This window comes from Herpailurus yagouaroundi, unplaced genomic scaffold, assembly GCF_014898765.1.
Source record: "Herpailurus yagouaroundi ecotype Mexico unplaced genomic scaffold, PumYag 184, whole genome shotgun sequence".
Classification (NCBI taxonomy): domain Eukaryota; kingdom Metazoa; phylum Chordata; class Mammalia; order Carnivora; family Felidae; genus Herpailurus; species Herpailurus yagouaroundi.
This window is the reverse complement of record NW_024412415.1, coordinates 8,562,406-8,584,493: the sequence shown is the minus strand read 5'-3', so window position 1 is coordinate 8,584,493 and position 22,088 is coordinate 8,562,406. Positions and strand designations below refer to the sequence as shown.

Sequence of the window (22,088 nt, the reverse complement as noted above, 5' to 3'; positions counted from 1 at the left end):
TATCAACATTTATTGTGCACCACTGGGTCAATTTCTTACAGGTACTACCTATCTGCAATATACGTGCCAATTTCCACCCACAAAAATCATACACTTCCCTCAACCCAAACCAAATCTTTATAATACTAAGAAAGGGATTAAAATTGTGTGTTCCTGCTAAAATTCTTTTGGCTATGCAATAAAGCCAAACTGCCAGGACACTAAAAAGATAATGTACAGCTCACAACTTCACCATCTAAAACAGTGAAGAAAGTTAAGATTTTTTTGCCCTAACTCTAATTTTAAAACAGGTTTCCACCACTTCCTCCTGTCCTAGCACCTCCACCTCTTTATTATTGCTATCCTCTTATTAGACAGTTACAGTTTACACATTTCTAAAATGTATAAAGACAGTTTCAAAAGAGGGCAAGATAGGACTGAAAATCACCAGTAAAAGCTATTTTTTTTAAAAGGTAAAATGGGTTCTTTTTAAGGCATACAATGCTTGTCCTCCATCTTCACACAACTCCAGCATTCAGCCAGAGATTTCAATTTCCCGTCAGAGGAATAAGAATACAGAACGGAAGCTTTTACTTAATAATCCTAAATAGAATTGAAACAACAAAAAGAAGAATTCAATAAACTGACTATATATACTCTAAATACTGAAAACACAAATGCTTTCAAGAAGGTAATTTATTAACAGATTCTAGCACTGAAATGTTGAACAAAAGAGGTTTTCATTCATTGAACAGGGATGAATACATTAAAGCAACACTTCCAAGCTTCTGTTTTACAAGAACCTTTTATTCTAAGCCTATACCACTAACTCAACCCACTTTGATTTGCTAGCCCCCTCGTTTCGTAAGTTCAAGGAACATACATATGATTGGTTACAAAAGTACCAGTGCCCATAAAAGAAACACTGAGTTAAGTAGTTAAGAATATGTTTTGCTTTTTTAAAAACAAAATTAAAAATCTAAGTCTTTTCTATATTTATACAACCAGTCTAAAACTTGGGAAATAATTTTAACCACAGTTCAATTTATCTAGTATCATAGGTCATCAGGGAAGTTACCAAAAAGAAAAAAAATTCAGGCAAGACAGACATCAAGAATAAGAATAATGCCAAATTCTACCTTTCTCTCATTTTCACAAACTCCATACCTGTATCCACTGGTCAAGCACCAAGTCACAAGCCTTTCTAAAACATACATACAGTCCAACTTACCAATTGGTCTTTTTGCCGGGACAAATGCCTTCAGATTCTTCCCAGGGCGATTTGTTGTAGCGCCGGAGGAGGATGCCGTTTTGCAATTGGATGTTGAAGGCAACAGGGTACGTGGTTTCCTGGATGCAGCCACCTTGGCATTGGATGCTACCTTGGAGATGACAGTACTGAGGGTTGAGAGGTCCAGGACTGAGGGTCGCAACCTGCCTGTGATATAAGCAGCTAGCCTATTGGCTGGATGCAATGCCCCCATCTGTCCCAATAGCAACTTAGCCTGCGGGTAACTCTTACCATTAACCTGAAACAAGTGGCAAAGAGAAATTCTGTAAAGATAAAATTCTCTTGCTAACTTATCTCCCTTGACAGGGGTTTCATTTTTACAAGGTTTTAAAAGTCTATTATTCAGATGTAAAAGGAAAAAGAAATGGGACTTTTTCCACTTGTCATATAATGAGTTATTAGAAGGTGGAAAAAAAAAAGCTGCCATCTGATATTCTGAACTAATCTCATCTTCATTTTGGGTAGTTTGGAAACAGAATCTTAAAAACTCATCATATCTGCTCTTACATATGCGAGAGATACAATTAAATCTAATGAATCATCCAACTGTTTTACTTAATAAGCAATTCTGGCTAAATTATTAACAATCAGCAAAAATTAAGTAACTGTGTTTCACAGAATCTCTCTGAAAAAACCAGGGAGGCATAATGAAGCCCTCTCACAAGGGTCCTTTCAAGCATCCTTCATATTTGCAAAATAAACAGTGACTCTACTTTTAAGTTATAAGAAAACCATCGTTATAATACCTAAGCCACAAGGTCCCCTCAGTTTTCAAACTCAACTTTGAAGATATTGTCATCTCTTGAACAAAACTTGAGCTCAAGATACATGCTAGGAGAAACTCACTTATAACTTTAAAAACAATCACTGAACCATCAGAAGAAAGTTATCAATAACTGAAACAAAGATTTTTCATTTCCATGGAGCAACTGGGTGGCTCAGTCAGTTAAGCATCTGACTTCAGCTCAGGTCATGATCTCACAGTTCATGAGTTCGAGCCCCATGTCGGGCTCTGCGCTGACAGCTCAGAGCCTGGAGCCTGCTTTGGATTCTGTGTCTTGCTCGCTCTCTCTCTCTCTCTGTCTTTTTCTCTCTTCAAAATATAAACAAACATTTAAAAAATTAAAAGAAAAAAAGATTTTTCTCTACTGCCTGACTTGATACTGCCCATCTGGGGCAGCAAGATTGTTCTAAAAAATAAAGAACATAAACTTCCCAAGTTTCTTACCCATGTTCTCAAAGTCCTAGACTAGAGAAGACATCCTCTTCTGTCCTTCCTTCCCATCATTTAAAAGGGAGAGAGGGTGAAGTGTGGTGGAGAAACTCCTAGTCTCTAAATTAATAGGAAATCAGCACAGCGAATAGCTAAAACAAGCCACTCTCTCCTCAAAGACACAAAATAGTTTCTTCACTATGTACATGAAACTGTGATTATTCCCATACAGATTAGGAACACCTCTGCCTTGAGTCTGACAGAAAGAAGGTGATCTTTCCAGACTAAAGGAAACCTTACTATCATTTTTCAGGGTTTCCAGAGGTCTAGGGCAGATACCCCTATTTGCTCCTTTGGGACTTGCTCTGAAGACTATTCAACAGCTTTCCCAAAGTCTCCATTACAGTGACCTGACTGCTTATGAAAGTTCACATTTTATGATGGCTGTCTGAGTCCTAGACAGGAGAGGAGAACACAAATTTCTATACCTTTATTTCAGTGGGTCAAGTCTCACTAGAAATGAGCTCAGGGAAGTCTCTGTTCTCAAAATTATCAATGAATAAATAAACGAAGAAGAAAACACTGTTCTTATTATTAGGAGTTTAAGAAAGACCAACAGAAGCAGTTATGTAGCACCATCAAGAATAAACTGCAATAAAAGGTTTTTAATTAAGTCTATCAGTCATATTATTAACGAAATAGTCCTTAGCCCAGGGAAGTGGTCAAGCTAGTAAAGTCAAGTAACCTTATCAGCAAGAATGTCATATACATTTGCTACTCTGATATAAAAGTACATTTAATGTTACTGAGCAAGGAGAAAACCTTTTTACTATAATTACATTTTAATTCAAAACCTCTCTTTGCAAAGATTTTCTAGATGCCAGTGTACTTTTACTAACATAACCTGCCTGAATTACTAAACAGCAAGGACCTATTTATATTACACAGTGATTAGCAAAAATCCTATGGACCAAATAAAGGGAAAAAAAGTAAACTGTGGCTCAATTTTTTTTTAATTTTATACATTTGAGTGACACTCTACAAAATTAAAATCTTTTCCAAGTTTCTGAACATATACTGTTACTAAATACCAATTTCACCTTGTTTTGTTTTGAAAGCTATGTGCTAATAATAATAACAAAAAACTAGACTGAACCCCTTACTATCCTTGCTTAGTTGTCAAAGTATCACTAGATCCCAAGGAATAAAGTTGTAAGAGTAGGAACTTTCTAAGACTAGACCTAAAATCACAAGCTAAAACAGGGCTCTACATTTCTATTTGTAAATGTGCCAAAAATTCACTCTAGGTATGCATCTAAACTAGGCCTATTACAAAAAGAGAAGATTTTGTCACCCAGTTCCCAGGAAATGTAAAGATAAATGATATAAAGCCCACTAAGGGCTCTGAAAAATCAAGATGTTACCTAAGTAAAAAAAAATGTGCTACATCCAGATTAAAGATAATTCTCACCTGGATAAGCCCAGATGTGCTTGAACTGGGTTTACGCTTATAGGCCACAAGCTTCCCTGCAGGAGAGAGCCCTGCATAAAAAGGCAGACCTTTGCCTCCATGTAATCTCTCCCTTACTGAATCCAGGGCATCTGTCTGCACAGGAGAGATATCATCCATTTTCCCAGGGGATAATGGACCATCAGGAGTCTCTGATCCAGATTTCTCAGCCACATCATCTTGGTCTTGACATGATGGCATAGAGATTTTCACACGAGAAGAATAAACAGGAGGGTTCTTCTCACCCCGGCTCTTTCGCTGAGAAGCCAACTCAATGATGAAGCTGCCCACCTTAAGTGATTGTGGCATGTTGCTATTGATGTGCTGGGATAAGATGCTCAAAATCTTGTTCCGATCCTCCTCCCAGTTGCAGTCTGAGATGATTTCTATCAGTTTAGTGGGACCACCTGGTGACCTCTGATGCACATAGGAGGTAGAGGACTCTCCTTCATTGCAGGAAGACTTCCAGCTTCTTTCTGATAAAGAATTGAAAGATACTTCTGCATCACAGAATTTTGTACTGAACTTCGAAAAATTCTTATTTTCCCTGAGTTCTCAGAAAAGTGCCAAGGGCATAGAAATTGAACAAGTTGCCCAGTGTCTGAATCCCACGTACTTTCAGTGGTAATTTAACACTCACAAATTTGGGACTTTTCCAAGAAGAAGAAGTATTTTAGAGAATCAGACTATGATAAGATACTCTGCTGTCTGGGGTCTCCAACAATTTTTTTTTAAGTTTACTTTGAGAGAGAGAGCGAGCAAGAAAGAGTGAGTGCACGCATGCCCAAGCGGGCAAGGGGCAGACAGAGGAGGGAGAGAGAATCCCAAGCAGGTTCCGCACCACCAGTGCAGAGCCCTATGCAGGGCTTGAACCCACAAACCGTGAGACCATGACCTGAGCTGAAGTCAGACACTTAACCAAGTGAGCCACCCAGGGACCCCTGCGGTCTCCAAAAAAAAAAAAAAAAAAGGGGAGTCCCACCTTGAGGCTGTTCTGAAAGCTGTGACTTTTTTTTTTTAAGTTTATGTCTTTGAGAGAAACGGAGCATAAGCAGGGAAAGGGGCAGAGAGAGAGAGAGGGAGAATCCCAAGCAGGCTCTGCACTGACAAACACAGAGTTCAAACTCACTGCGCAGACCCTGACACAGGGTTCAACTCCTAAAACTGTGAGATCATGACCTGAGACAAAACCAAGAGTCAGAAGCTTAACCAACTGAGCCTCCCAGGTGCTCAAAATGCCATGACTATTATGTAAGAAAGTGTTACCTTGCAAACAAAGCATGACCCATAACCAAGGTTAAGAATATTTATAGTTTACTGTTCTGCTATCCATATAGCAAAGCAAAGATACTTGCAAGATGTTTTATAACATGTGGTGGGTAGAGTCAACCCTAAAGAACAGCATAAGAGAGAATATTGTAGTTTAAAAAAAAAAAAACAAGTGTGGTCTACCTATAGTTTCTACTGCAAATACTTCTGAATTACTTCTGTGCCTCTTAGATATGATTGCACCATTTCTACATTGTATGCAGATCATTCAGGTACTTATATTCGTAGCAACATGTTAACTGGATGTGTTTTACTAGACATCTAGATTTCTACAGCAGAGCATCCCAACCAATGTGCTCATTACAAGTATGTCAGGATATAGATCCCCTCAGACTTCAAGGTGGTTGTGTTCTCAAGCAGGTTCTCTCCACCCCAGCAGTCTTTTCCACATATCTCAATGTGGCATAAAAACATTATCATTTTGTATATCAAGCCATTTAAAAAAAATCGTTGGGAAGTACTGCTGCTAGTGTCTGAAGTGTTAAGAAGCAAAACTAAAAACAAGTAGGTAATGCCATAGCCACTACCTCCCATTACAGTAATTCTAGCCTTTGGTAGATAAATCAGTAATATTCCCTCCTTTCTCCCACTGTAGCAGCTACTGAGAGCCTGAGGGAAATTTTCAATAATGATGCCAATGTTGCTGAGGCTTGGAAAGAGGTTTAAAAAACCTCATCTTAAATGTCTCTTGCAATAACCCACCAAATCAACATGAATGAATTTTCTTAGGAGTGATAAACAGACCAAACAATAGGAAAACACTTATCTATTTTTAATAGAAAAAAAGGGGTAGGTAAAAATATTCTGGATTGGTACTTCTGGTATATGTCCCCCCCACCCACAATTACTCTAAAATGAGATTTAATTTTCATACAGACCTTGCGATTTATCAGAATCATCCTCTAGGTCACAGGTGATTGGTTTCAAGGGCTGCTGTTCAGAATCAGGCTCCTAAAGAAAGGAATAACACAAATACAACACATAATTTTATCAATAGAGACAAGAACATAAACATTAAATCTCTCAAAGAAGCCTGAAACAGCGAAAGATTTTAAGTGGCAACAGCTTCACATCTATATGTACAGCTGCATTACTATCAATATTATACAACCCTCAGTAAAAACAAGTATTGCTCTCTAATGTCCTGTGACAGTGACTGAGTCATCAAATTTACACCACCTTTATAGTATATTGCAGTAAAGAAGGAAAACTATTTAATGTTTAATGGAACAAGTTTCAGTTATTTAGAAAATTCACTAATGCAGAAAGATATAAATCCAGGTAATTACAGATAAATAATTTAATAAAAAACAAATGTTTGAACTTTTAAAAATTACTTCAGCATCAGAAAGACTAGTACTTTAAATAACTTTAAGGGACTATTCTCTAGAACAGATACACAGAGAAACAAATTGATAAGCACATCATGTAAGACTTCTCTGCCCTCCAAGAATTACTCTAAATTATTCTGATAGCAGGGTAAATTCTAATACCAGCAACAGGGTAACGGAACTTAAAAAGACAAATTATGCAGTAAGTAATTCACCTTTACACTACAGTTCTCGGGACTAGACTGACATGAGCCCTGTTGCTGCAATGATGGGGATGGTGATGGTGACGGTTGTCTCTGTTCCTCTTTTTTCCGTTCGTATACTCGAACACGAGCACAAGTCATCATACTTTCAAAGTACAAGTAGACTGGATCCTTGTCCTCTTCCCGAATCTGTAAATTCCATACAACAAAACATTCCATATGCTGGAGGAAAAAAATATGCTAGACTCCAAAAGGAAAAGGATGTTTTAAACTTTCTGTTTCAACATTTGAAATTTTTAAATGCAAATTTTAAGAAGTACAGTTATTATGGGCTGTATCTTGGAAAGTCAGAAAGGATTTGATTCTTTATCAAGAAATGTGACATTCCATTAGAGTAGCACTTCTCCAATTATCTGCAATGAAGGATTATTTCTTAATTACCAGTCCAACACAGACTGATCCTTTTGTAAAATAAGTTTCTAGAAAAACAAAAGATACGCAAAATACAAGCCCAAGTTGTTCAGTATTAGATTTAATACACATAAAATTACTCTATCAAGTTGCTGTTAAGTTTCTAAATATTTACTCTCATTTTCTAGACATATTTCATCACACTCATAACAAATAGTTTTGGATCAGCACTGAGACCAGCACAGAGACCACACTGAATAGCATTGTACTAAAGCATCTTTCGTCAATTTAATGGACTGGGAAGACTGAAATGGATTTAATAATCACAAATGCTTAAGCTCTTAACAGAACCATCAGCTCTTTGACCTATCAATCTTCATAGTCCTATGCCAACAATTATTTTAAATCTTGAACTTTACTGTTACCTGTATATTAAAAAAATAGCCTTAAAAAGATGAGTTATTTCTTAAAACTTTTCTTAATGCTTTCCCACTAACAATATATAGTATATCTGAATTAATTATTCTACACTATTGGAATAAGAAGTTTCTTCAGAAGGCTTTTTTTCTCCCTCTCCCTTAAAAATTTGCTGGTCATGTTTAAAAACAAAACAAAATAAACAAAAAACCCACAACTTTTTATGATCTTCTTGAAGAGAGATTTGGCTATCCTTAAGAATTACTACCATTCACTCTACTTTTATGACATCTCTGTGCCAGCAATTAGGCTGATTAAATCCAAAAGACCGATGGCTTACAGACATATTACTTGAAAGCAAAATGATTCGCAGAATATAAACCAAAAATATGGTTGAAATCCATTACCTTTACAAACAATTTTTATAGCTTGCAATAAAAGATGAAACTCTGGGCTTACCACAGGATTGGGTTTGGGAGTATATGCCCGTGCAGGTTTAATTCCAGTGAGCAGTTTGCCCTTCACAGTAGTAGGTAAAACTTCTGGCTGAGGCAACAACAACGGTTTCATCGGCTCAATGACAGAAGGCGTTGGGATATAAACTGGCTCTGGATCTACTTCACCTTCTACTTTCACCCATAACGGGTAATGTCGAACAGGCTGTTCAGGCTCTGTTTCACATATAGCTTAACAAAAAGAAGAATGAGATTTCAGGTGCCTTTGGCAACAGAAGTTCACAGGCACCGCCAAAACAAAATGTGCTACCTCACAGAAAGCAGTAACTCATGAAAACAACCTAACAGATGCCCACTAAAAAAATCTTTAGTTGCCATCATACACCTTAATTTATTCATCTATTAACCAAATATTTGTTGAATACCTATTTTAAGTCAGATACTGTTTTAGGCACTAGAGTGAACATAGGTAGCTATGAGGAAAACAAAGTTCTTGCCCTCACAGAGTGTGCAATCCAGTAGGAGAAAACAAATTTAACATTTAATATCAAGTAATGGTAAGCACCACACCAAAAAATATAGCAGGGTAAGGAATGAAGAGTTAACAGATGCTATTAGATTTAGCATGATCAGAAAAGGCCTTCTGTTATCCTGGAAAAATCATTCTATACTACACTCTTTAATTTTATAAATAAAACAAATATTTATTGAACCTTACTCCGCACCTATTCTAAACACTTAATTATGTTTTAGCTCACTTAATTGTCACAATAGCCGCAGAGACATTATTATTCCCATTTTGCCAAAGCTGAGGTTCAGGAGTCCAACAACAAGAGACAGAACCAGGATCAAATCCAGTCAATCTGGCTCCAGAGACACAGCTTGTTACTGTGCCCTCTGGTAACAACATGTATTCAAAAGACAGCCTGATCTCAGCAAAGAAGCAAAAATAGATCAATGGAAAAGCAATGGAACCAGAGATGAAATCATACTGTCAAGAAGGTCTACACAAAGTAAAACATGTATCATTACTTAATCAAATTAAATGGAGGATCTAGGTTAAGAGGCAACCAGCTTTTATTCTCTAAGCAAACTTCCCATTCCCAAAGATAGTAGAGAAACCAAAATTGTATTTTGCATTTTAATGGTCGGTCCTCAGAGAGAATGTAGCTGGTTCCAAACCTAAAATCCAAAATCTTTGCCTGCAGTAACATAAAACGTGACTGAGTAGCATTCACATTTAATTCAAATACTTAGCTCAGGGCGGCTGGGTGCCTTAGTCGGTTCAACAGTTAAACGTCCGACTTTGGCTCAGGTTATGATCTCATGTTTTATGAGTTCAAGCCCCATATCAGGCTGAGTGCTGACAGCTCAGAGCCTGGAGCATGCTTCAGATTTTGTCTTCCTCTCTCTCTGCCCCTCTCCCCCTCAAAAATAAATAAACATTAAAAAAAAATTTAAATCAAGTATTTAGCTCAATTTATCTTTCATAATAAAGCAGAAATCGAAATTGCAACCTGATTTCATAAAGTATATTTGTTGTGAATATTAAGACTCCCCTAAAAAACAACTATCTAAAGGGTTCCTAAGGCTAACATCATTCAGAGCATAACCACAAAATGTTGAGTATGTAGAGATTAAAACAGAATAAAATCTTCAGAGCTAGAAAGTGATTGACTCAATTATTTAGCTAGTTATAGCTGTTTCTGTGTAGGTAGATAAGGTTAGGGATCCGGAGGAAAAAAGAACAGACATGGCTTTCTTAACATAAGTCATTTTAGGGCCCCACCCATTTTTGTGATCTATGCCATATCAGCATTACTTGTCCATGCACACTTCTTGCAGAATTTCCTAGGGGTTGAATTACAAAGAAACGCAAAAACCTCATAGTTAAGGATTTTAAGGGAACAAAGTGAATGCAAAAGCTGGTCTCTACCAGACCAGGAAACAGCTGAACTGTATCAATGGTAAAATTCTCAGTGCTGTTTCAAAAGTAAACATTGACCTGTCGCACATTCTTGAGTTGTTTTTGCAGGATTTAAACCCCTTTGAGCACTCTGAAAGCGGACTAACTGGAGCAGAGAATTGATGATGCCAACCCTTGCTGACCCTCATGGCTTCAATCAACTAGGACCTGGATTCTGTCCATGAAGGATGACTTTTACCCCAATTCTATACAGAACTCTCCTTTGTCAAGCCCCATCCACAAATATGCATGTGCCCTTAGCTTAAAACTTACCCAATTTTGTTGTTTGAGTGGACACTACTTTAGGAAACATACTCTTGCTGTTCTCCTTACCTGTTACAAGTAAAACCTTTTCTTTCCCTGTTCTTCGGCCTGGTTGTGTCTTTTGGGTGGACAACCAACAAGAGGCAAACCCAGTTTCAGGTAACATCTATTATCCAACTATTATAACCTCATTCATTTATCACATAATTCACAAAGGCTTCTAACACCTAAGTATTCATGTATTTCAATGTCTACTATGTATCAGACTTTGCAGGTACGATAATGAACAACAATGACAAAAATCCTGGGCTTCATGGAGCTTACATTTAAGTTGGGGGAAGACAGCGAGACAGGCAATAAACAAGATTAATAAGGAAAATATGCTGGGTTGTGATAAGTGCTTATGGGGGGGGGGGAAGCAGACAGGAAATAAGTGGTAATGTATAGTGATTATTATTGTAGGACTATGTATTTTGAGGGAGGAGTGTTGCACTTTTCAAAAGGGTAACCAGGGATGCCTTCACAATGGAAATGGGTATTTACAAAGTCTATACCACTAATTTGATAACAACTTTATTGTTTAGTGTTGCTAATTATTTCATACACATATTAATTCTATTATAAAAATAAAAGTGCCTTCAGGGCAAACACTATAGACTTTGACAGCTTTCAATCTCTTTAAGGATTTTTAAAGCCTCTGTAAGTAAGGATTATACTAAGTAAAGGTTCCATTTCAACTTTTTGTTTTGAAAACGGCTACAAAATAGGTAGCACAGTAGTTCAGAAGAAACTTCTTAAAATATTTTAAGATATCTTAATTCCTCATGGAAATCAAAGACAACTCTAAAATTTGAAGTGCAGACAAAGGGGAAAAGGGTGTGCTTATTATAAACAAGAGAATTCATAAAAGGAGCTGATTGGGAAGGGTAAAGTTCAGTTCTGTTCAGGACATGAAAGACTGAAGTGCGAGCAACATCATCAAATAGGGCACACAATAAAAATCAGAAATGCTGGGGTACCTGGTTGGCTCAGTCCCAAGAGCATGTGAGTTTGATCTCTGGGTAGTGAGTTTGTGCCTCACATTGGGTGTAGAGATTCCTTACATGAATAAATAAAAACTTTAAAAAATCAGAACTGTCAATGGCAGAGACTACATCTGACATCATGAAAATGGACAGAGAACAAATCAATTCCTCATACTTCATCAGCCCACTGTCCACTTGCTTCCTTTACACAGCTTGGAATTCAAGATAACAGTACTTCTCCGCTCCCCTTCACAATATACTAGTGATCCTCCTACCCTTCACCTGAAACTCAGGAGAAAAGCAGCTACCAAAGGCAGAATTAAGGGGAGAACCAGAATGGCATATATCCAGAGCCAAGAACAGAAACCTGTTATCAAGAAAAGTGGTATCGTATCCCCTAATTTCTATTCAAATACCTCCTAATGTTACCTCACCAAGGTCTCCGAGCATTATCACTGTCTTCCAGGTTCTCAATAAGCCTTTCTTCATGACACTTAAAACATTATGGCACAATTGTTACTGTGGCACTTAAAATTACAGTAAATACATATCTATATATTTACCACATACCTGTTTTGTCAAACTGACAGTAACTTCTTAGACATGGGACTTCATTTTAATTGTATCTTACCTCCTGTCACTCTTAGCAGGGACCATAGCAGTTGCGCCATAAATGAACAGTTTTAGATACAGAAGTCCTAGAAAACTGCTATGCTAGTAATCAGCATACTATAATCCTCTCCCTCCATTTTTGTATGTGTTTTAAACCTTTTTATTGTGAAATGTAATACCCAATTAAGTGCAAAAACAAGGTATATACAACTTAAAACATATTAACAAATATATACCTGTGTTAACACTATACAGGTCAAGAAATGAAATACTGCCAACAACCCCAGGAGCTCTTGCATGACCTTTCTCAGTCACAATTCCTTTCCATAAGAGAATCACTTACATGATAGCCTCCTCTCCACTTTCCTTTTTCAAGCCAAATAACACACCCCTAAATATCACAGCTTCATTTTGCCCGATTTTGAAAGTTATATAAATGTGACCACAGAGATGTATTACTCTGCCTACACTTCCTCTTCGCCCAACATATTATTTGTAAAATGCAACCATGCTGTTCCAGCTACCTATGTAATTATTTTTACTGTCATGTACTACTCTGATTATTCATACTATCATCCATTCTAATGTTATTAAAATATCTGGGGTTGTTTTCATGTTTTAGCTTCTATGAATCATGGTACCACAAACAATCCTAAAAAAAGTACTTCTGCTGATTACTTTGCAAACAATTAAATCTAGGGCATGTGAATCATCAACTTTAGAAAATATTGCCAAACTATTTTCCCAAGTGGTTATACCAATTAACATTTCCATCATAAAATTTTAATTTTAACTATTCTGGCAGGCATGCCATGGAATCTTGCTGTGGATTTGCTTTGTATTTCTCTGACCAAGAATGAGATGTTCAACATCCTTTTTTATGAAGTACCTCTAAAACTCTTGACTATTTAAAAAAAAAAGTGTTTTTTTAATGTCTATTTTTGAGAGAGACATTAGGAGCAGAAAGAGAGCGACACACAGAATCCAAAGCAGGCTCCAGGCTCTGAGCTGTTAGCACAGAGCCCAATGCAGGGCTCGAACTCACGAGCTGAGAGATCATGACCTGAGCCGAAGTTGGACGCTCAACCAACTGAGCCACCCAGGCACCCCTTGACTATTTTTTATGGGACTGTTTAACTCTCCTTAATATACAGACATCTCTACATTTTCTGGACATAGGTCCTTAGTCAGATATTGCAAATATCTGTTCTCTCACTGTACCATACATTTTCACTTGCTTAACGTCCTAAAGACATGAATTTCTCATTTTTAACTAATAAAGTGTATTAATCTTTAATAATTATTTTCTTCTATTATACTGAAATCTTTTCCTAATGTGAGATCATACATATATTCTTGTACAAGAGTTGGATTATTTAGCTTTTCACAATTAGGTCTATAATCTCACAAACATTATTTCTATGTATAATGAGTAACTAAATGAAGTTTTGGCTTTTTCCCATGTGGATATTCAATGAGGCTACTACAGTTTTAAAAGATCATCCTTTCCATATTCCTCTGCCATTTCCTCCAAATTAAGTGTCCATATATATATCTGAATCCACTGTATCCTCTCCATTCTGTTCTACTGATCTATTTACTTTATACTCAAGCCAGCATCACCCTGTACTACATGTGGTCATTTTATAAGTTTTGATATCTAATACAGCAAACTTTGCCACCTTGTCATTGTTCAAGATTACCCTGGCTTTACCCTGGCTATCTCTAGGTCCTTTGCATTTCCATATAAATTTTAGAACTGGCTTTTCAAGTTTCACATAAAAAACTCTGTCAAGATTTTGATTAGATTGTAATGAAATTACAAATAAAAATGAGAAGTGACATCTTTATAATATTGTTTCACTTGCTACCCACCCCTGAAAATCAAGAATGGATGTTAAGGGGTGCCTGGGTGGCTCAGTTGGTTAAGCGTCCAACTTTGGCTCATGTCATGATCTCACGTTTCCTGAGTTCGAGACCCGCTTCGGGCTCTGTGCTAACACCTCAGAGCCTGGAGCCTGCTTCAGATTCTGTCTCTGTCTCTCTCTCTGCCCCTCCTCCGCTCACAATCTCACTCACTCTCTCTCAAAAATAAACATTAAAAAAAATAAAATAAAGAATGGATGTTGAGAGGATTCTGGGAAGATGAAAGAACAGGTAGCACCAGGAAATCTGCCCATTTATAAACAACTGCACAGGCAAAATCTGCCTAATGTAACTATTCTGGAATCCTAGAGTCTATTGGAGGCTTGCAACTTCCGAGGCAAGACTTGGGACAGTAAATGGTCCTTAACTGTAGTCAATTTCAGTTCTTAGCACAGTAGCAACTGCCCATTCCCCATCTTCATTATCTCTTCATTCATGTCTAGTCACTTAGCAGGCAGCAGCACGTGTGTTCCTGAAGTAGCCTGCACAAAGCTCGAGGGAGACAGAGTGGGCAGAGAGAGTCCTATCCTCCATCAGGGGTCTATGCTCTGACCACTGATTGCTTCTGATCAGAGGTGCAAAGAGGTAGGTAGGCAGCCACTATTGTTGCACCTCCCCGCAATACTGCAAGCCCTTCCTCTTCTGTCTTAAGTGACTTCCAAGGAACCAGCACCCTTCACCCCCATCAATTTTCACTTTTTCCCCTTTGAAGAGCCAGATATTAAAGACAAGGACATTCAAAATCAACTGCAAATACAAGAAAACTTAGATAGTGACTATGCATGCCAACAAAAAGGCTCAGAGAAGATCTGAAAACACAAGTTTACATATACTTCAAGATGATCATTAGCACAGACTACCTACAACAATCAAAACAAAACAAAAGCAGTAACAAAATAAATAAACCCTGGGAAAGGAGGAGAATCTGATTCCAGAGCTACCACATTATTAGATTCAAATGTCCAGTGTTCCAGTCACAAAAAGACAAATATTGAATGATTACACTTAGATTAAGTACTAAAAGTAGCCAAATATCATAAAGACAAAAAGTAAAATGGTGTTTGCCAGGGGTTGGGGGAAGAGGGAAATGGGGAATTATTCTTTTAAAGGGTTCAGTTTCAGCTTCAAAACATAAGTAAAGTTACAGTGATAATGCTTGTTACACAACAGTGTGAGCATATGTAGTACCACTGAACTGTGCATTTAAAACTGGTTAAGATGGTAAAGTTTATGTTGAGTGCATTCTATCACCATAAAAATAAATAAAAACAGAGGTGTGCCTGGGTGGCTCAGTCAGTTGAGTGTCCAACTCTTGATCTCGGCTCAAGTCATGATCTCACGGTTTGTGAGATGGGAGCCCCATGACAGGCTCTGCACAGACAGTATGGAGCCTGCTTGGGATTCTCTCTCTCTTCCACACTCTATCTGCCTGTCCCCTGTTTGCATGTGTGCACGCTCTCTCAAAATAAATAAACTTTAATTTTTTTTTTCCAACGTTTATTTTTGGGACAGAGAGAGACAGAGCACGAACGGGGGAGGGGCAGAGAGAGAGGGAGACACAGAATCGGAAACAGGCTCCAGGCTCTGAGCTGTCAGTCCAGAGCCCGACGCGGGGCTCGAATCCACGGACCGCGAGATCGTGACCTGGCTGAAGTCGGCCGCTTAACCGACTGCACCACCCAGGCGCCCCAAAATAAATAAACTTTAAAAAAAAATTTTTTTTAATGGATGTTGAATTTTCATCAGCTTTACAGCATTTCCTGATATAAAATTTCTTTCATGTTGTTAATGTGTTTTGAAATATTCTACATCATTTTAAATAACATGGTACCCATTCGTAAAGGTATATAAAACTTTAACATAGATTGTACAATAAATTCCATTTTTCAGTATTCAACAGGCTTCAATACTCCTATATAAGTAAACCTATTTTTTTTACAGTTTTATTGATAAATTTAGTACCACATACACAACATGATGAACTGTGACATACATATACTCCTGTGAAACCATCACTACAATGAAGATAGTGAAGGCAACCATCACACCTCCAAGAATTCCTTGTAACTGTAATTGGGTAACTTCTTTGTAATCCCTCCATCTTTCTCTCTGAGTTCCAACATCCATCCTAACCATTGTCCAGGCAACCACTAATCTATGTATTAGTTTCTATTCCTTTTTTACACAGATGTAATAAAAATGTTAACTTTAGGGGGTGAGATTGAAGCCAAGTGCTTATCATTCAGTGTAATTATTCTAAGATTGATCTTGTTCCTGAGTGTGTATCAATAGTTTTTCATCTTATTGCTGAGTAAGATTCCATTGTTTCTATCTATACCAATGTCTTTATCCATTAACCTGTTGATGAACACCTAGGTTGTTTTCAATGTTCTTGCTATTACAGATAAAGCAGTTATGAATACCTATGTACAAGACTTCATGTGACATACACTTTCACTTCTGTTGAGTAAATACATACAAATGAAATGACTCCATTGTTTGACAGACATATTTTTAACATTCTAAGAAACTAGCAAACTGTTTTCCAAAGTAACTGTACCATTTTACATTCCCACCAGTTATGCACAAGAGTTCCAAAGGCTTATGTTTTCATCAACATTTGGGATGGTCACTCTTTGTAACATTAGCCAGTTACTGGTATATGGTAGGATCTCCTTGTAGGTTTTTTTTCTGGCTGGGTACAATAGGCTTTAATATATATAACACAGTATATAACATGGAAGGGATTCCCTAAGCCCCTCCTCTTCTTTGGGGGATCAGAGGTGGAAATTGTACAGACATCGGGAGATTCTCAGCATCTTGGGGGATGAGTTGGGGCAAGGATTCCCCACCTCTCTTTTCTAGATCTTGCTGGAGCTATTGGTCCAGGAGGCTCTTACTCCTTAGAAGCCATGCAGACCATAACGTCTACCACTCAGTTACCGTCTACCACTCAGTTACCGTAGCCAAATTTATTCTCGTAACAGGAAATGAGTCTGGCAAAGCGGTCAATCATGGCAATGTTACCCGTAGCATCAAAGGTGGAAGAGTGGGTGTGAGGGTTAAAGTTGCAGAAAACAATCTGGTCCTCAGTATAGCCCAGGTTGCCCCTGAAAGGAGGCCCTCTGATACTTGTTTACACTGACTTTTCCCATCCTGTCTTGGGGACACAGCTGTCACTACACCAGAAGATGTAGCTATCTGTTGATCAGGGAGGAGGGCTACCTTATGGTTTTAATAAGCATTTTCCTAATGATGACTGATGACAACCATCTTTTCACGTGCTTGATCTAGTGTCTATATATCTGCTGTTAAGTGTTTCAATTTTCTATTTTTTAAATTCTGCTGACTGCCTTCTTACTGAGTTTTTTAAGAATTCTTTATTATAGATACATGTCCTATGTTGGCTGCATGTTTTTTATAGTATTTCTCTTAGTTTATGGCTTCTCTTTTATTGAACAGACCTTCTGAAGAGCAAGTTTTTTCAATTTCATTACACTTTTTGACATTTACAATTGTGGTTTTGATGTCCTATTCTAAACATCTTTATGAGCCACAGGTCACAAAGGATTTTTTCCCTTTATTTTCTTTTAGACATTGTATAGCTTAAAGCACTTATATTTAAGACATTAACTTTTAGATCTTGAGCTAATTTTTATCTATAATGTAAAGTTATGATTGAGGTTCTCTTTTTATTTTTGGAGGCAGGGAAGGGCTGTTTCTAGCTATCCAATTAATTGCTCCAGATCCACCTGTTGGGAAGATCATTATTTCCTCATTAAAAGGACTCGGAATCGTGTCAAAAACTCACTGGTCTTGTATTTTTGTGTAACAACTTTTGAATTCTCTCTTCTGTTCCACTGATCCTTATGTCTTTTTTTACCCAAATTACTTTTCAGCTTTACAGTAAGTCTTAAAATCAGATAATCTAAGTCTACCAACTATGTCTGCCTTTATCAAAATTGTTTATCAAATGACTATTCTAAATACTTTACTTTTCCATATAAATTTTATAAACAAGTTGCAAATTTCTAACAAGAAAAGCCTGCTGGGATTTTGACTGGAATAGCATCAAATTTAAATATTAATTTGTGGAAAAGTCTATCTTACCAAAAGAGTTTTCGGATGTATAACAACAGTCTACCCCCCTCCATTTGTTTAGGTCTTTTAAAAGTGCTCTCAACAAGGTTTTCCAGTTTTTAGTAAAAAAGTCTTAGGCAACTTTTGTCAGCTTCATATTTAAATGTTTGAGTTGTTTGGATGCTATTCTAAATGGTACTTTTTATTTCAATTTCCAGTTGTTACTACCATATATATAAATATACAGTCTACTGATATTACTGTATGCTACAAACTCGCTAAACTAACACAGTTCTAATAGGTTTTTTGTAGATTCCTTAGGATTTTCCTGTCTATGAATAAAGCCAATTTTACTTTTCCCTTTCCAATCTGGATACATTTTCTATTTCATGCCTTACACCACTGGCTGAGACCTCCAATATGATATTAAATAGACAAGGCAAAAGAAGACATTCTTCATCATTTCTAATCATTGGAAAAAAGCACTCTTTCATGATTAATATGTTGCTTGTACAGGTTTTCATAGCTGCTCTTTATCAGACTATGAAAGTTTCCTTCTATTTCTAATGTGCTTAAGAATTTTTACCAGAAATTTGTCAACTGAGTTTGTCAAGTTGTGAAAATATCTATTGAAATGTTAATATGGGCCCCCCCCCCCACGGACAGGCAGTGTTTAAGTCTATTACGGTAATGGTGAACAACACTGATTATTTTCAAATGGATAATCAACCTGGCAAGCCTGGGGTAAATCCCACTTGATCAGGATATACTGTCCTTTAAATACATTCCTGGATTGTATGTGCTAAAACTGAATTTATAATCTTTACATATGTTCATGAGAGATATTACTCTGCCATTTCCTTGTAATGTCTTTTGCTGGTTTTAGTTTCAGGGTAATGCTGGTCTCATGGAATGAGATAATTTTATGAAAGCATTTGTATAAGATGGGCATTACTTCTTCCTGAATGTTTTGACAATTCATCAGTGAACGGATCTGGACCTAGAGTCATTACTGTAGACTTTTTCCCTACAAGTTCACAAGTATGGGGGCAGGCAGTTACTTATTTCTTAAGTGAGTATGGTAGCTTTGTGTCATTCAAAAAACTTGTCCATTTCATCTAATTTACTGTCATAAAATTGTTCCTTTATTAAACTTTGAATGTCTGTAAGTAATATCATTTATCATTTCTGATACTGGTAATTTGTGTGTTCTTTTTTCCTAATCAGTCTGGCTACAGATAGCAATTTTATTGATCTTCCCTTTACATAGGTAACTTGTAGATACACATCTCCAACAAAACTCTGGGTGGGCTAAGAAAGCAGGAATGCCATGTTTATCCTTTCTCTTGGTACCACCCACAGTAGCTAACTAAGCACAGTACCTTCACATCATCAGCATTTTTTGACCAAACAAAAGCATAAATATATGATAATCAAGTGAAGGCCAAATTTCAAAAATCATACTGCATACAGTAGGAAAAAAACATGAAGACTTTTAAGCCAGATAAACTTGGGTTCAAATCTCTACCACTCCCTTAAAACCAAGGTGATCTTGGGGAAGGAGTTACATAAACTCCCTAAGCACTCAATCAGTGTATCTGTAAAATGGAAAAAACCTTCTTTTTTTTTAAAAAAAAAATTTTTTTTTTCAACGTTTATTTATTTTTGGGACAGAGAGAGACAGAGCATGAACGGGGGAGGGGCAGAGAGAGAGGGAGACACAGAATCGGAAACAGGCTCCAGGCTCTAAGCCATCAGCCCAGAGCCCGACGCGGGGCTCGAACTCACAAACCGCGAGATCGTGACCTGGCTGAAGTCGGACGCTTAACCGACTGCGCCACCCAGGCGCCCCGAAAAAACCTTCTTATAAAAGGTTGCAAGATTTAAATGATATAAACCCTATCAAGTGCTCTGCATAAAGACTTTAATAATGGTAATTTCCCTCTGTTCACACCAATGGATTAATGGACCAATATTAGCAGAAAATCTTTAAGTCTACTACAAGGGGAAAAATGTATTATTAAATGCCACAATTTCATGCATTGTAAATATTAATTTTTCACTTATACATTAGCTACAGAATGAATACATAAACATGAAAAATCTCAAACTGTACAAAAGGAAACGAAAAACAAGTTTTACACCATACCCAGTGTCACATCCCTACAAGTGATTACTTTTACATTTGTGTTCCGTTTTGGTGGTTATTTCAGTAATCCTAAATTAAACATTTTGTCCTCAACTTCATGATTTAGCAGTAGCTAAAGACTCAGTGTGATGAAAGATAAGGAAATTAGCTTCCTAAAACTCTCAACTTGTGTCTGCTACACTTTTACTTTATATTGCTAATTTCTGTTCTAAAACTGTATTTAGACTTTTAGATATTCATTTATATCAATTCTAAAAACAAACAAAAAAATCAATTAGCTTACAAAAGTATGCCTATGTGATTCATCCTTGCAGAGTCAACTAATGCAACTGATCCCTTAGCGGAGGAAATGTACTTCTATATTACTAAATTTGCTCACCTGATCCAGATGAACAGATTCCGTTTTCCTCTATCCTTCCAGACTGCTCAAAATTCTACCAAAAAATATACTGATTTAGGGGAGTCTGAGTGGCTCAGTCCATTAAGTGACTGACTCCTGGTTTCAACTTAGGTGATGATCTCATGGTTTGTGAGACAGAGCCCTGTGAGTGTGCAGCCTGCTTATGGTTCTCTGTCTCCCTCCCTCTCTGCCCCTCCCCTGCCACTGGTGTGCAGATGCTCTCATTCTCTCAAAAAGAAATAAACTTAAAAAGAAAAAAAATTACTTATTTATAGTGGAACCATAATTTTCCTATACAAACTTTAACTTCCAGTGTTAACTGCGTTTCCTTAAAATATCTACGGAAATGATAATATATCTTTTTTTTTTAAGTATGTTATGGTAATGATGAACTATACTGTTTATTTTCAAATGTTAAATCATTTGCATGACCTTCACCTAACAATGAATTATCCAAGTTATTTTTTATTTTGAGAGAGAGTGCAAGCAGGGGCAGGGCAGAGAGACAGAGAAAGAGAAAGAGAATCCCAATCAGGCTCCATGCTGTCAGCACAGAGCCCAACTTCAGGCTCAATCTCCTGAATCATGAGATCTTGACCTGAGCCAACATCAAGAGTTGGACAGTTAACCAATGGAAACACCCAGGCATGCCTTAACCATGTTATTTCTTAAAATAATCAATTACCTCCTTAAAGATAGTTTTCTCAGCATCTTATTATTTTCCACTTTAGATCAGACTAGTTGCTTCCTTGTCTTCCTATGTAGTTGTCATCCTAAGATCATTTTTCCCATCTTAGACGGGGTCCATTCTTCACTAAAGGTCATCTCCTGCTTCTTGAATTTCTTTTTCATTTTCCAGAGCACAACTTCAAGAAATTCCAAGAAGTTTCTAAGAAGCCAACCTCATGCATCATTGTATGTTTTAATATATCTTTTTTTGTTTTGTTTTTTAACATTATTTATTACTTCTTAGAGACAGAGCACGAGCAGGGGAGGGGCAGAGAAAGAGAAAGGGAGACACAGAATCTGAAGCAAGCTCCAGGCTCTGAGCTATCAGCACAGAGCCCGATGCGGGGCTCGAATTCGCAAACCGGTGAGATCATGACCTGAGCCAAAGTTGGACACTCAACCAACTGAGCCACCCAGGCGCCCCATAAAATATCTTTAAGCACAGACTTGATTTATAATTTTGTTGGCTGAGAGCTCTAAGTTGAACATTCACCTGATCCCCACCCGAATCAGGTTTTCAAAATAATTTAAATATCCAGTATAACAGCGTGGTCCAAAATCTGGAATGTATACCAAAAGCAGTTCTAAGAGGGAAGTTTATAGGAACACGGGTCTACCTCAAGAAGAAAAATCTCAAACAATCTAACTTTTACACCTAGAGGAGCTAGAAAAAGAACAACATATAAAACCCAACCTAGCAAAAGGAAGGAAATAAGAAAGGAGCAGAAAATAAATGACAAAGAAACTCAAAAAAAAAAAAAAAAAAAAAAAAACCAAAAGAACAGACCAATGAAGCCA

The 22,088-nt window shown here is 37.2% G+C and overlaps 1 protein-coding gene across 10 annotated transcripts in view; it reads right to left on the bottom strand.

Moving 5' to 3' along the window:
• MGA (MAX dimerization protein MGA) overlaps window positions 1-22,088 on the bottom strand; it is a 172,236-nt gene that overhangs the window by 24,369 nt on the left and 125,779 nt on the right. For 7 of the 10 annotated variants that reach the window (XM_040492349.1, XM_040492348.1, XM_040492357.1 and 4 more), the window contains exons 10-14: window positions 8,144-8,370; window positions 6,869-7,045; window positions 6,201-6,273; window positions 3,955-4,469; window positions 1,211-1,508 (exon numbers count right to left, since the gene is read on the bottom strand). In XM_040492349.1, coding sequence (XP_040348283.1) covers window positions 1,211-1,508; window positions 3,955-4,469; window positions 6,201-6,273; window positions 6,869-7,045; window positions 8,144-8,370 — 1,290 coding nt within the window. The remainder of the gene's footprint in view (window positions 1-1,210; window positions 1,509-3,954; window positions 4,470-6,200; window positions 6,274-6,868; window positions 7,046-8,143; window positions 8,371-22,088) is intronic. The other 3 variants (XM_040492353.1, XM_040492354.1, XM_040492355.1) reach the window with 3 other exon arrangements.